Here is a 12,854-nt window from a genome sequence, read left to right as displayed (position 1 = left end):
AGACACTTCCGGGTCACGTGGCCAGCATGACAAGCTGCATCTGGCGAGCCAGCACAGCGCACGGAAACGCCGTTTACCTTCCCGCTGGTAAGCAGTCCCTATTTATCTACTTGCACCCGGGTGTGCTTTCAAACTGCTAGCTTGGCAGGCGCTGGGACCGATCGACAGGTGCGCACCCCGTCACGGGGATTCGAACTGCCAACCATGCGATCGGCAGGTCCTAGGCACTGAGGTTTTACCCACAGTGCCACCCGCATCCCATGACATCTGCATACCCTCCAGCATTTCTCCAATGAAAACGGGTGTCCCATTCCATAAAGATAATTTTACTATTTATACCCGACACGTCTTACTGGGTTGGCCCAGCCACTCTTGGCAGCTTCCAACATATATAAAAACATAATAAAACATTAGACATTAACAAAAACTTCCCTATACAAGATTGCCTTCAGATGGCTTGGGGTCAGACAACACTATACCCTCTTACATTTCTCCAGTGAAAATGGGACATCCTGAGAAAAAGGGAGACATTCCAGGATCAAATCAGAAACCGAGACAGCTTCTCTAAAAATAGGGACACTTGGAGGATCTGCATCTGTAGGGAATCTCTGAAACCTTGGAGTGCTGCTGCCAGTCAGTGAATACTGAGCTAAGTCTGACTCCATACAAGGCAGTTTCTCATGTTGCTAAGCCATTTTCATGTTTAAGATGATGCGTCACTTTTAAGTACAACCAATACCATATTAATCTATTTTTTCCTTTACTGTTGTTTCTAATGAAAATGATATAATTAAAGAACACAATCTCCAGCAGTGTTGCCCTTTCAACTTAGCTGCCTGTCTTTCTCTAAGTTCCTTGTGATCTTTAGAAAATTCAACCATATGTTTGGTTTGCAATGACAAGGCTTATTCATAAGTAGGGACAGCTGAGAAAGTTAATCCTTTAAAAAAAAAAATCAGCATTTCCCTGTAAACTCACAGATGGTTTTGGACTTCTGCTTAGAATCTTAAGGACTGTCAAATTTATGTAAAGAAACTTCACTACAGCTTGTCACTGCCAAAGGAAAATTTGGACACAGGTATTAATAGCAATTGTCTGTGTTCTTACCTGTGGCCACACATACAGCTCTAGGACATTTCCAAGTGTCAAATTGATATAGAGTTGCCTCCCCAATACATGCCTGCTGTCACATTTTCTGGCATTTATCATTTTTTGCCCCTTTGGCGTTGCCTTGTCAAAATTTAAAGGATAAATTCCTAGTATATCTTTAACCTTAAGCAACAAACCTCCTTAACTCTGTAAGTTGCTGCAGAGTAAATTGATACAGCAGGCAGAAAAGACTCCACCAATGTGTAATAGTAGAGGAGGTGGAACTAACAAATTGATAAGTATTTTTAAGCTGGTGCTTCCTATCCCTGGAATGCTTGCCTCAGTGCCAGGCACCATTGTTAACAGTTTTCAGACACCAGGTAAAGACTTGTGTCTTCCAGGCGTTTTACTGGTTATGTTTTATTTTTCTGCTCTATGGATGAGAGGCACTTTAGTCACTTACTAACATAATATCCTGAAAATATAAGAATAACAACCGTTTAAAGTTGTTTCGGACTGTTTTTAATATTACGTTTTAATTTTTATAACCACCTGTCCTGGAACCTTAGTGTGAAAGGCGGGTAATTAATAATACTGTAATAGTAACGAAACATAGTGCTACAAGCACCATCTGTTTTCATCTGTGAAATGATGGGAGTGTTAAGTTTTCCCTGAGGGCTCACTTCTTTTTTAAACAAACCGACTCTCGAGCATCCTGCGGTGCATTTATTTGCACTCTGTACCTGCTCAGAGGCACTCTGTTCACCATTCTTTATCCTAGGACCAAAAGGAAATCGGGGCTGGGGCTGAATTCTTCTCCTTCCCTCCCCACCCCCACCCCGGACACATTTTTGTTTATTTTCCGCTTTGTCTTTAAACCAACCTCCATTTAAACATCCACTTTCCACCCTTATTGGATTTAATCGTTCTTATTTTCCCTCTCCGCCCGTTTCCACACCCGAGTTTGCTTCGAACGCCCATTATTTTTATTAGCAGTGAAGCCATCCTAGTCGCCCTTAACAGACATGGCCGCCCCACGCTCTTTTTACCATTATTATTTGAAAGCGTTACTATCCATCACAAAAAAATAGCGCGGGCAGCTTCACCCCGTCCTCTTTTGCCCGTAACAAACATGGTTGCCGTTAGGTTATTATCCATCACGAAAGATGGCGGCGGCAGCTTCGCCGCCTCCCACCCCCCAACCGGGAGGAAGTAGGTCGCTAGGTCGGGTGATGCCCGGATGTGGGCAGCCCTGCTTCGGCAGGAGGGAGGCGCCGGTTGCCCGGATGTTCCTCTCGTTCCAGCCGCGGCCGAGGCTCGGGTCAGAACCGGCCGGGCGGGGGGAGGAGGAGGAGGAAGAGAGATTGGAGAGGAGCGGATGGATCCAATATGGCTGCCCTGATGGCCCTGAGGAGAGAGTGAGAGGCCTAGACAGCCGGCCCAGGCCCTGAGCAGGGAAGGGGGGCAGGACCCTGAGGCCTATTTTGGGGAGGGGGAGGAGGAGACACCACCACCACCCCGTTTGGTCACAGGCTGGGGAAGAGGGAACCCTTCACTGGTGGGGAGAAGGGAAGGGCCACTCCCACCCCCCACCCCAGCTGCGGAAGGGCCCACCCCCATCAGCCAGGGGGAGGAAAGTGGGGGTGGGGTGGGGAGAAATACAAGCCCCCCTCGCCTCCCTTTGATTTAAAACTACCCTCTTAAAGTATTCCCTGCCCCCTCCCCAGTTGCCCGTTAGGTAGGGCTGAGTAAGGTGGTGGTTTAGGGGTGGGCAGGGGCAGTTGATGAGGAATTTATTAATAGGTAAGGGGGGAGTAGAAACCCACCCCTTTTATTTCGTCGCCCCCTTGAAGTTTAACCTCTCCTGTCTTATTTGAGGGGAGCTGGGGAGTTTGGCAAAGGTTGGAGGGGCAGGGGAGGCCCTTTAAAGCCCCACCAACTCAGTTTCCCCTGGACTTCTTTCGGGGGGGGGGAGTGGGAAACATTTTGGGGGGGCACAGGGTTCTGAGAGATTGATGGGTTGACAGGGGAGAGGGCAGTTTCAGGAGGTAGTGGACCTGGCCCCAGGAAACCCAGCTCACGCGTTGGTGGTTCTTAACACGCTTGTGACATTTTACCTTGTCAGTCCTTATTTTTGTTTTAATTTTTCCCCCATTCATCATTAAACAGAAGGGGCAGCAGAGGAAGGAATAATAAGGTAACAGGAAAAGAGGAGGTGGATGTGGCACGGCGTGGGCCGGTTTTTTTTACTTAAAAGCATGGCGCTCTGTGTGAGATTAAAAATATTCACCTCTGTGTTTCAAATAAACAAGCCTAGATTTCCTTGCTTTTGAACAAAGGGGATACATATTAATGAACTGTAGATCAAATAATGAATTTAGTTCTTAATTGCTTGATGAAAATAAGAGACAGAAACCAATTGTAGGTATTGTACTTTAAATATTGAGCATTAATATGCTAGGGGTTTCTGATGAATCCTATTTTGAGCTAGCTATGTGCTTTGCTCTTATTCAGGAGAGGTTTATTTCTTTCGAATTAGGTTTTTAATATATGAAAAGTTAAGAACTGATCAATAACTTTTCTGCTTTGGGGGGAAGCGAGGACTCTAATCTGCTGGATGAAATAGAATTGTATGTGTGTGAGAGAGAAGTACTAAATATTAGCCATTAAATATTTTTATAGTGTACCACAGCTGAAAGTTAAGCATACAATAAGTTTGTGTTTTATTTTTATTTTTTATTAGCCTCGCTAATCTGGTGAATCTGGTGACTCTGTATATGTATTTGAGTGCTAGGAAAGGTCTTCTTGCTAGAAGTTAAGATAGAACAAAAGAAAATAAATCAATGCCCCCAGACTTTACTGGATGGTTTTGGGACTTTTCCTATGTGGAATTTCTTTTTAAAGCCAAAGGGAGATGGAGAGGGTTTGGAAACTGGGGGCTCTAGAATCATGTAGTGAGAATTTTAACTTTAGGAGAAAAAAGTTGTCCTGTCCTCCCGTGAGCCATATATGAAATCCATTTGCCAAGTTTTTTGTTTCTTTTTGGTCTGTCTTTTTTAATTTTAAAAAAGTAAAGCAAAGTGGACTAGAGACTTCGTATGTTCACATTTGGCCTCTGTGCCCCGCCAGCTGTGCAGGACTGGATCTAAACGCGGCAAAGAGGGATCCTCCAGAAAACAAGAAGTCATAAGGTACGGTATGTTGTTAGGTGATAACTTGTGCCAAACTCTGCAGTGACATGCCTGGTGGTGATTCATTCCCTTCCGTTGCTCTTCATGGTGCTTATTAACATAAGTAGAGCAGGGCAGTGGTTGGCTAACTGCCTTCCTGTTGATTGACCTGCCCTTTAGTGTGGAGCTTGACCGAGTTTCTGGAGCTGTCCAGGAATTAGTGGCTGGAAGGAACCTCCTTCCACAGAGTGATTCTTGACACTACTGTAAATGAGCTCTCAACTAGAATGGGGGATGCTGGTTGGTGCAAATGAAACATAGCTGTTGTTTGCTTCTTGGACAAATTCAAACAAGGATTTAGGGGCATATCGGATCAGGGCACAATGTGTGGCTCCTCTCCCTTGTTTTGTTTTCTGTGACTTTTGAGATAATCCTAGAGTGTATGTGATTTTTCAGAAAAAGAGTTTGTAGTTAAGAGCTCAGTTATGGACTCAGCTGTGGCCTGTTGGCAACTCTCTCTCTATTCATCCCATACCCCTCTCCTTCAGCACTCATTATTTATGATTTGAATTGGTGCCCTCGCCAGGAGTACGATGAACTTCAGCAGGAAGAATTGTAGACATCAGTTGTATGCAGAAGGCCCCAGGTTCAGAGTTAGCTGAAATACTCTTTAGTAGTGGGGGTGGGAAGGCCGCCTCTGCCCCACACCTTGGGAGCTGCTGCCTGTGAGAGGAGGTCGTCCAGATTTTGTACAAGTCAGCTTCAGGTGGAGTGCATGCTACACTGAGGTTGCTGGTGCATTGTCTGTGGGAGTGTGAATTCAAGGTTCAAGTGCATTCTCTCAGTAATCATTGCAATAGGTACTGTAAGGCAGGCCAGTGTGATCCCCAACCCCCAGAAAAGAAAAAAATATTGTAGGTGGGGAGGTTGGGGCATAGTAGTGGAGTGTACATGTGGAAGAGCCCCTGGTTTGTTGTTATAATGTGTGGAACAATTCTGAGGGTGATTTTTTTATAACAAAATCAGGTTGTCTTTGTGGCCTGGGGTTCCTGCTTGCCAGAGTTCATGGATTTCAGGCTCTCAGTGATAGCTTTGAAAAGAAATACTATTGCCCAGCTTATTAAGCATAATCATGCATTGTGAAACTATACTTTTCTAATCGGATGACATTACAGTGGCAGTGCCAGGACAAAATACAAGGACCTCATTTTTGCATCAGATTTAGAGAAACAAGCAAACTTTATCTCTTAACAGCCCGCTTCTGCTGTATAGCAGCCAAATTAACGGAGCGTCCTTTCTGTGAGTTTTGAGGGATCCTCTTGCATTGTGTTGAGTGGCTGCTTTTCCAAAAGATACACACAAGCATCCTGGGGTTTTCTTGGGTTGTATTAGTACTGGGGTTTGAAACAGGAGCCTTTGGGAGTTTCTGACTCCAGTGTTACGCCAGAGGTCATGATCGAGCCATGGAAAAGCCATGAACTAGGTCAGCTGTCTTGAAGGGTCAGAGGCATGGCGTGTGGCAGTAAATGGAGATAATCTGGGATCAGGGACTGAATCAGGAAGTTGTGCTGAAAGTGAAGTAGGACAGGGTCTGAAATGGGAGCAGAGAATGGGCGTCGGGGGAGGTCTATAGTTGCAGGGTTCATGCAGCAGATCCCTTACGGGAGACAGCCTGCTTAACTTTTGAACCAACTGCTGGCTCCCCTTGGAGTTGAGGTAGGTAGGAAATCAAAGTACATTTTCACACATTTCATGCCATGGCATTTTAATAGAAGCTTGTGGGTAGAGTACGGGTTCTAGTTCATGCCAGTGATTGTGTTAAAGGGCTTTGAGAGATGGAATCTCTCAGATCAGAGGACGAGATCTAGTGTGCATGCATGTCAGTTTAGCTTACTCTAGCCTGCTGTTCTTTGTGGTTTGCTACCAACTCATTTCCCTTCCCTGGGCCACAGACTTGCAGAGGGCCTAGGAGAGAAGCAAAGTTCCCTCTCAGTTGCACAGGGGAATGGATAAGGTAAGAACCAACAAGATCCTTTTGCATAGGTTGGGAGAAGTGTGTGCTGCTGCTTGCTTTCTCCAAATGTCAGCATTGACTGTAGAGCTCTAGGGAGCCCAAGCTTACTGGTGAAGCATCAGGTTGCTGATCTGGACAGTACAATTTAAATATATATATACATATTATATATATGAGATAGCTCAGTTGGTAGTGCGTGAGGCTCTTAATCTCAGGGTTATGGCTTCGAATCCCACGTTGAGCAAAAGATTCCTGCATTGCCGGGGGTTAGACTAGAAGATCATTGTGTTCCCTTCCAAATCTTCAATTCTGTGATTCTAATATATATAACATTTAGCTGCTGTTGTAAATGGTGATGACTGCTCCCCCTGCCACTCCAGGAAAAAGAGATAAGAAAGTTATAGGTCCCTTATTTTCAGTTTGCATCATGGGATGAAGACAGAATTGCATATGACCTGAAACTGGGCATGCAGAGCTTTTGTCTTTTCTCTCTCAGGAGTTTCTACCACCTATAAACATCCCCTTGTGATAATGTATGCCACCTATGCAAGTATAAAAACTGTCATGGTCAGGCACTTCTTACATCACCCATGTAAATGGGACTTGGAGAATTTCATTTTTTAAAAAAAGCAACCAAAGGATTTATTGTAAATCAGTTCTCTGCAACTCACTGAGAAGAAGCCTCTGTCTCTTAGCCTAGCCAACCTCACGGAGACCTTTTGGGGGGTAATGGTATGGGATCAATGGTGTGGGATTTTGGGGGTAAACGTGTACTCAGTTTTGATGCAATTGGTTCACAAATGAAAGCTTAGCACACTGTTAGCAGGAAAGACTGCCCATCTACAATATTTTATTTGGCATTCCATGTTGCAATAGCTTCCCAGAACTAAAATAGTCACATCTAATAAAACTAATGTGCATTTAATGCAGGTGTGGGGAACCTCTGGTCCTCCAGATACTACAGCTCCAGCCATCCCTGACCATTGGCCATGCTTGCTAGGGCTGGTGGAAGTTGCAGTTCAAGCAACAGCTGGAGAGCCAAAAGTTCCCCAGCCCTGTTTTAATGGGTGCACAAAAGTACAATCAAAATACCAACTTGGGATAAGTGGTTTCTAGCCACGATGGCTCTGCTCTGCCTCCAAGATCGGAGGCAGCAATTCTTTTGAATACCAGTTGCTGGAAGCCACAGGAGAGAGAGCGCTGTTGTGCTCAGATCCTGCTTGGGGGATTCCCACCGAGGCATCCGGTCGTCCACTGTGAAAACAGGATGCTGAACTAGCTGGGCCATTGGCCTGATCCAGCAAGCGCTTCTTAATGTTATTCTGAAAACTAATACTGTCATTGTGTCAGGAATTTTGATCTCCGGGGGGGAGGAAATCTCTCTCATTTGCTCCACTCCTCTACCTGCATGAAGAGTGTGGGAGTGGTATCTCAGATGGGTTTGCAGCATAAAATAGTGCTGTGTGTAGACATACACCCTCCCTACCTTTCAGTGAGCAGAGCTCTGAAGAGATCTTGTCTTTCTCTCTCTTTTTTTTCAGTGTCCCACTTTTAGGAGCCACCCCACCCCCCTCGAACCCCGTGGAAACTGGGCGGCCCCGAGCAGGCCCCGCAGTCGCTCGAGATGGCCGCCTTGAAACGGAGCCGCCGGCAGGCCTGGCCAGAAGAGGAGGGCGACCGGGAGCACGGGCTCTATAGCTTGCACCGCATGTTTGACATCGTGGGCACCCACCTGACCCACCGCGACGTCCGGGTCTTGTCCTTCCTCTTTGTGGACGTCATTGACGACTACGAAAGGGGGATGATCCGCAGTGGGCGGGACTTCCTCCTGGCGCTGGAGAGGCAGGGCCGCTGCGACGAAACCAACTTCCGCCAGGTGCTTCAGCTTCTGCGGATCATCACCCGCCACGACCTGTTGCCCTATGTCACTTTAAAGAGGAGGAAGGCCGGTAGGTCCTCTCTGGTTCGGGGGTCTTCTACAGCAGGCTGCGTGTAGCCCATCTGCTGACCCACACGCATACCCTTTATTCCAACAGTGAACCAGGTGCAAGCCTACAGCTGGGTCTTCAGCCAATCTAAAAGGATTCAGTCAGGGAGCGTCAGGCATTGTCAGAAACAGCCATGTGTTTGAAATAACTGGTCGTGTTATAGCTCTGCAGCAGTTTCTACTAGCCCTGGTCTTATCGTGCTGAATTAGGGGGTGTGAGTGAAAAGGAGAGGGTGTGAAATGACAAGATAGTAGATCTCATGAGCTTATCTCTCAGAACACTTGCCACGCCTCCCTCTTTCCACCACCAGTCACAGAGCCCGTCTGAAACTTTGGCCTACTTTTCTCCTCCCCTCCCTGGAATCTCTCACCTTGTCACCTTACATAACTGTATTGATGTATTTATCCAGACTGAGGACACTTCTTCCTTTTTTAAATACCAGTTAGCTTTTTATTGCCTATTTGAACTCCCATCATATCTTTTTATCTGTATTTTTTGTCCCTTTTAACCACAATATTTAATTGTATGCCTTGAGTAGCAATAGTAGTGCAGGCAACAACCATTTTGCATGGCGGTCCCCAGCCCCTGCACACGGTGGCAGAGAATGCATAAGCGTGCCCCATTCTGCCCCCCGCCTCCATTCCACTCCCGTTCTTCTTCCTGGTACAAAAGGACCTGCGCATTGGCAATAGCCCGTCATTTGGATGTGCCTAAAATGGTTGCTGCTTGTAGTAATAATTGTTATTATAATTATAAAACCCTTTGGTAGAAAAACAATGTCAAGGATTTTAAAACCATTGGCCTCCTGAGAAGAATGAAGAGTGGCCTAGAGTGGCGGGCGAGACAGCTGCCAAATTATCAGTCAAAACAGTTAAAAACAACTATTTTAAAAAATAATAAAGAAGAGCAATAAACTAAAAACAGATTAAAACACATGTCAGCATTCCACAGTATCTGGGTAGGCTTGTCTAAACAAAAAACATACTCTGAAAAGAGTACAGTGACAGAGCTCACCTGATGCCAATAGGCAGGGAGTTCCAAAGTGTGGGTTCTGCCACAGTAGATCAATTTCTTACAGGTGCAGAACAGGCATTATATGGCACCTGTAACAGTGCCAGTTCTGTAGATTGAAGCAGTTGAGTGGGTGCACATACATAGCGAAAGGTGATCTCATAGGTAAACTTTCTCTTGTTGACCACCCCACCGATTAACATGCCCCTTCTTTCTTCCGCAGTGTGCCCGGATCTTGTAGACAAGTACCTAGAAGAGACTTCCATTCGCTACGTGACGCCGCGAGCCCACAGCAGCGCAGAGCACGTTCCTTCCCACCAACACAAATCTGGTGAGACTTTGCGGCCAGATAGATGTCAGGAGCCTTTGTCCAGCTAGTCTCCTTCAGTGCCCTCCATTTGTGTTCCGGGCATTCCTGCCCTCAGCATTTAATGCAGGCGTTTGGGACCTCAAGAGAAATCCAGACCCAGCTTTTTGGACAGTTTCTGTGTCTTCTTCCCTACAGGCAGGCCTCACTAGCCACATCTGCTTGGTGGCTCTGTTCCTGAATGTCTGTTTCCCAGCCAAATCCAGAGAACTGGATGAGCACCGGAAGCTGCCTTAGACAGAGTTGGACTAGTCCACCTGCCCCTGACTGGTAGTTGCCCTTCAGGGTCTCTGGCAAAGGAGGATCTTTCCCAGTCCTGCTACCAGAGATCTTCCTTAATTGGAAATGCTGGGGGGATTGAACTTGAGCGTGCACAGCAGGTGCTCTTTTAGAATTGTAGGTTTGGAAGGGACCCAAAGGAGTGGCTAGTCCAACTCCCTGTAATGTAGGAATCACAGCTTTGCTGTAGCCCTTTGCCACAGTAGAAAGGCATTGGATTCTATGCACCACAGAGCTCCTCGCCTCTTGATCCCTTGAGGGTTGATTTGCTCCTTGATGAAAGCCAGGCCTCAACAGTGGCAGGTTGTTACTCTCTGGTTGCTTTTTGGAGACCAGAGTACGTGAGGGTGGAGTGATTTTTTAACTCTGGCAATAGTAACCTTGAGTTGCTTCCTGTATCTGTGTGTGTTTCTGGCAACTTCTTTTATTTAGAGCACTTGATGTAAAAATAAATAAATCTGTAAGCTGTTCACATAAAAGGTGAGAGTGTCTAGTCCTCATGAATTCAGGAATCATTTTTCAGGGCAAAAGCCTCGTCTGTTGAGATGCAGAGGATGGAATGGAGATGGGGTTGCTGTCCCCAGTGAGAGTCCTAGGTTCCTCATCATTTCTTCAGAGTCTTGCTGGTGGATGCTGATGGACAGAATATTTACTTTTTAGTACTTTTTATCCCAAACTTTTATCTGATAAGCTCAAGGTGGTGTGGCTGGCTTTTCCCCACCTTAAAAAAAATCGCAACTCGTCTGTGGTTATGAGGGCAGTCGGTCAGTGAAGTTTATTGTACATACTTTACAATATATAAAATATAAAATTTCCAAAGCAATACATGAATTAAAAGAGAAATGTGTTACGGAAAGTCACTGGGCAGCCATTAATTGCTGTGTATAATTCTGGATATGGTTAGATCACAACTTCTTAGCTGTTAGTGCAAATTTAGCCAGATAGAAAGGAAGGGGTGGAGGGCCGCATTTGGCCCTCAGGCCTGAGGTTCCCCACCCCTGTTTCAAGTGAGGCAAAAGCCAAAAAGTGATGAGGAGAGGCAGCACCAATTTGAAACCAGGAATTTTGTTCTTTGCCCTAGTGAAAGGTTTCTGAAGGTGTTGTTTCCAAGTGCCAGGCAAGTCTGTATTGAATGACAAAAGTAGGAGCCAGTCCTGGTCTTGTAATCCTGGTGAAATAAATATTGTCAGTTCTGCTCATTCAATTTAGCAGTCCAGACATAGTATTTATGTCTGGTATTATGTCTAGTATTAATTTCCAGACAGTTGGAGGTTATGTTTAATTTTGTCACTGTTAAGATCTTGAGATTGCTTTGTCACCAGGTCTCTGAATAAGCCTCCTCCCCCCCCGCATTTGACATTTTTATGGAAGATCTTAAGATCTTGAAGACTCTCTCTAGTTTTGATTTGCAGGTTTGAAGTGGTGTCTGTGTAGGTGGAAGAAGCTGGCCAGGCTAAAATGGGGAACCCCTCCCCACACCACCACCAAACTAGCCTAGGCACCAAGCGGGATAGGCGGGATGCAGATTACACAGTATTTAATTGTATTCTGATGATGCTGCAGCCTACTAGGCTTGCTTCCATTAAGGATGGAGCAAGTTCTGTCTTACGGAGGGCCCCTGCCTCACTAGTCCTCAGTATTCAGGACAGACAAAAGAAAATCCTGCTTCATGCAGCGCATAGTTAGACTATGGAACTTGCTCCCACAGGAGGCAGTGATGGCCGCCAATCTAAGGTAAAGGGTAAAGGGACCCCTGACCTTTAGGTCCAGTCGTGACCGACTCTGGGGTTGCGGCGCTCATCTCTCTTTATTGGCCGAGGGAGCCGGCATACAGCTTCCCGGTCATGTGGCCAGCATGACTAAGCTGCTTCTGGCAAACCAGAGCAGTGCACGGAAACGCCGTTTACCTTCCCGCCGGAGCGGTACCTATTTATCTACTTGCACTTTGACGTGCTTTCAAACTGCTAGGTTGGCAGGAGCAGGGACTGAGCAATGGGAGCTCACCCCGTCACGGGGATTTGAACCGCCGACCTTCTGGTCGGCAAGTCCTAGGCTCTGCGGTTTAACCCACAGCGCCACCTGCGTCCCTGGCCGCCAGTCTAGATGGCTTTAAAAGAGGACAACAAATCTATGGAGAGGGCTACTGATGGCTGCTAGCCATGATAACTATACTCTGTTTCCATTGTTGGAGGCAGGTAATGCTTCTGAATACAAACCACAGGAGAGGGGTGTGCTCTTGTGCTCAGGTCCTGCTTGCGGGTTTCCCATAATGGATATCTGGTTGGCCACAGTGAGAAAAGGCTGCTGGACTAGATGGGCCATTGCCCTGATCCAGCCGGCTCTTATGTTCTTGTGTGATGCTGACAGATGAGCAAGACCAGGGGTTATCCCCAAGGAAAAGATAAAAACCTTGCTTCTTTCTGTTCCTGTTTTTTTATGTGGTGGTGAGTGTTATTGTCGTGAGGCTTCTTTTGGCCAGCTGCCTTGAGAGCCTCTTCGGGTTGTGAAGTGGGACGTGTGCATTCCCCCACCCCACCAAAAACTAATAGCAACAACTCCCAGCCTCTAGTCCTGCACTGAGCTGTCTGAGCCCTCACCTTTGTGCCTCCTCCTAGTGCCTCCCCACCACCCGCTGGTCTGCTGCTCCTCTTCAGGCCCCCAGATCTGCACCAAGAGACCTGGCCGGGGACGAGCCCTCCTTGGGAGCCAGCGGAAAAGGAGGAAGTCGGTGACACCAGACCCGAAAGACAAACAGACGTGCGGTAAGGATCCTGACAGTAGCAGCGGCATGGCAGCCATGTTTGAGTCCCCTCCCAAGATGGATGATCTAAATGCAGGTCTTGCTAAGACCCAGGACTATCACATAGCCCAACAATCTTCTGTGCTGAGACAGATTTGGTGTGTGTGTGTGAAAGAGACAGAGAGACATCACACTG

General features: G+C 46.6%; 1 protein-coding gene across 10 annotated transcripts in view; it reads left to right on the top strand.

The window, feature by feature from the left end:
• Nucleotides 1-2,302: 2,302 nt before the first annotated feature.
• Nucleotides 2,303-12,854, top strand: part of LOC310750973 (death effector domain-containing protein) — a 31,935-nt gene continuing 21,383 nt past the window's right edge. The window contains exons 1-6 of one of the 10 annotated variants that reach the window (XM_083589420.1): nt 2,303-2,507; nt 3,259-3,286; nt 4,219-4,280; nt 7,815-8,222; nt 9,496-9,603; nt 12,534-12,680. In XM_083589420.1, coding sequence (XP_083445546.1) covers nt 7,898-8,222; nt 9,496-9,603; nt 12,534-12,680 — 580 coding nt within the window. In that variant the 5' untranslated portion in view covers nt 2,303-2,507; nt 3,259-3,286; nt 4,219-4,280; nt 7,815-7,897. The other 9 variants (XM_083589429.1, XM_083589423.1, XM_083589427.1 and 6 more) reach the window with 9 other exon arrangements.

The sequence above is a fragment of the Podarcis filfolensis genome, assembly GCF_964270895.1.
Source record: "Podarcis filfolensis genome assembly, chromosome: 16".
Taxonomy (NCBI): domain Eukaryota; kingdom Metazoa; phylum Chordata; class Lepidosauria; order Squamata; family Lacertidae; genus Podarcis; species Podarcis filfolensis.
This window is presented reverse-complemented; position numbering and strand designations above follow the sequence as displayed.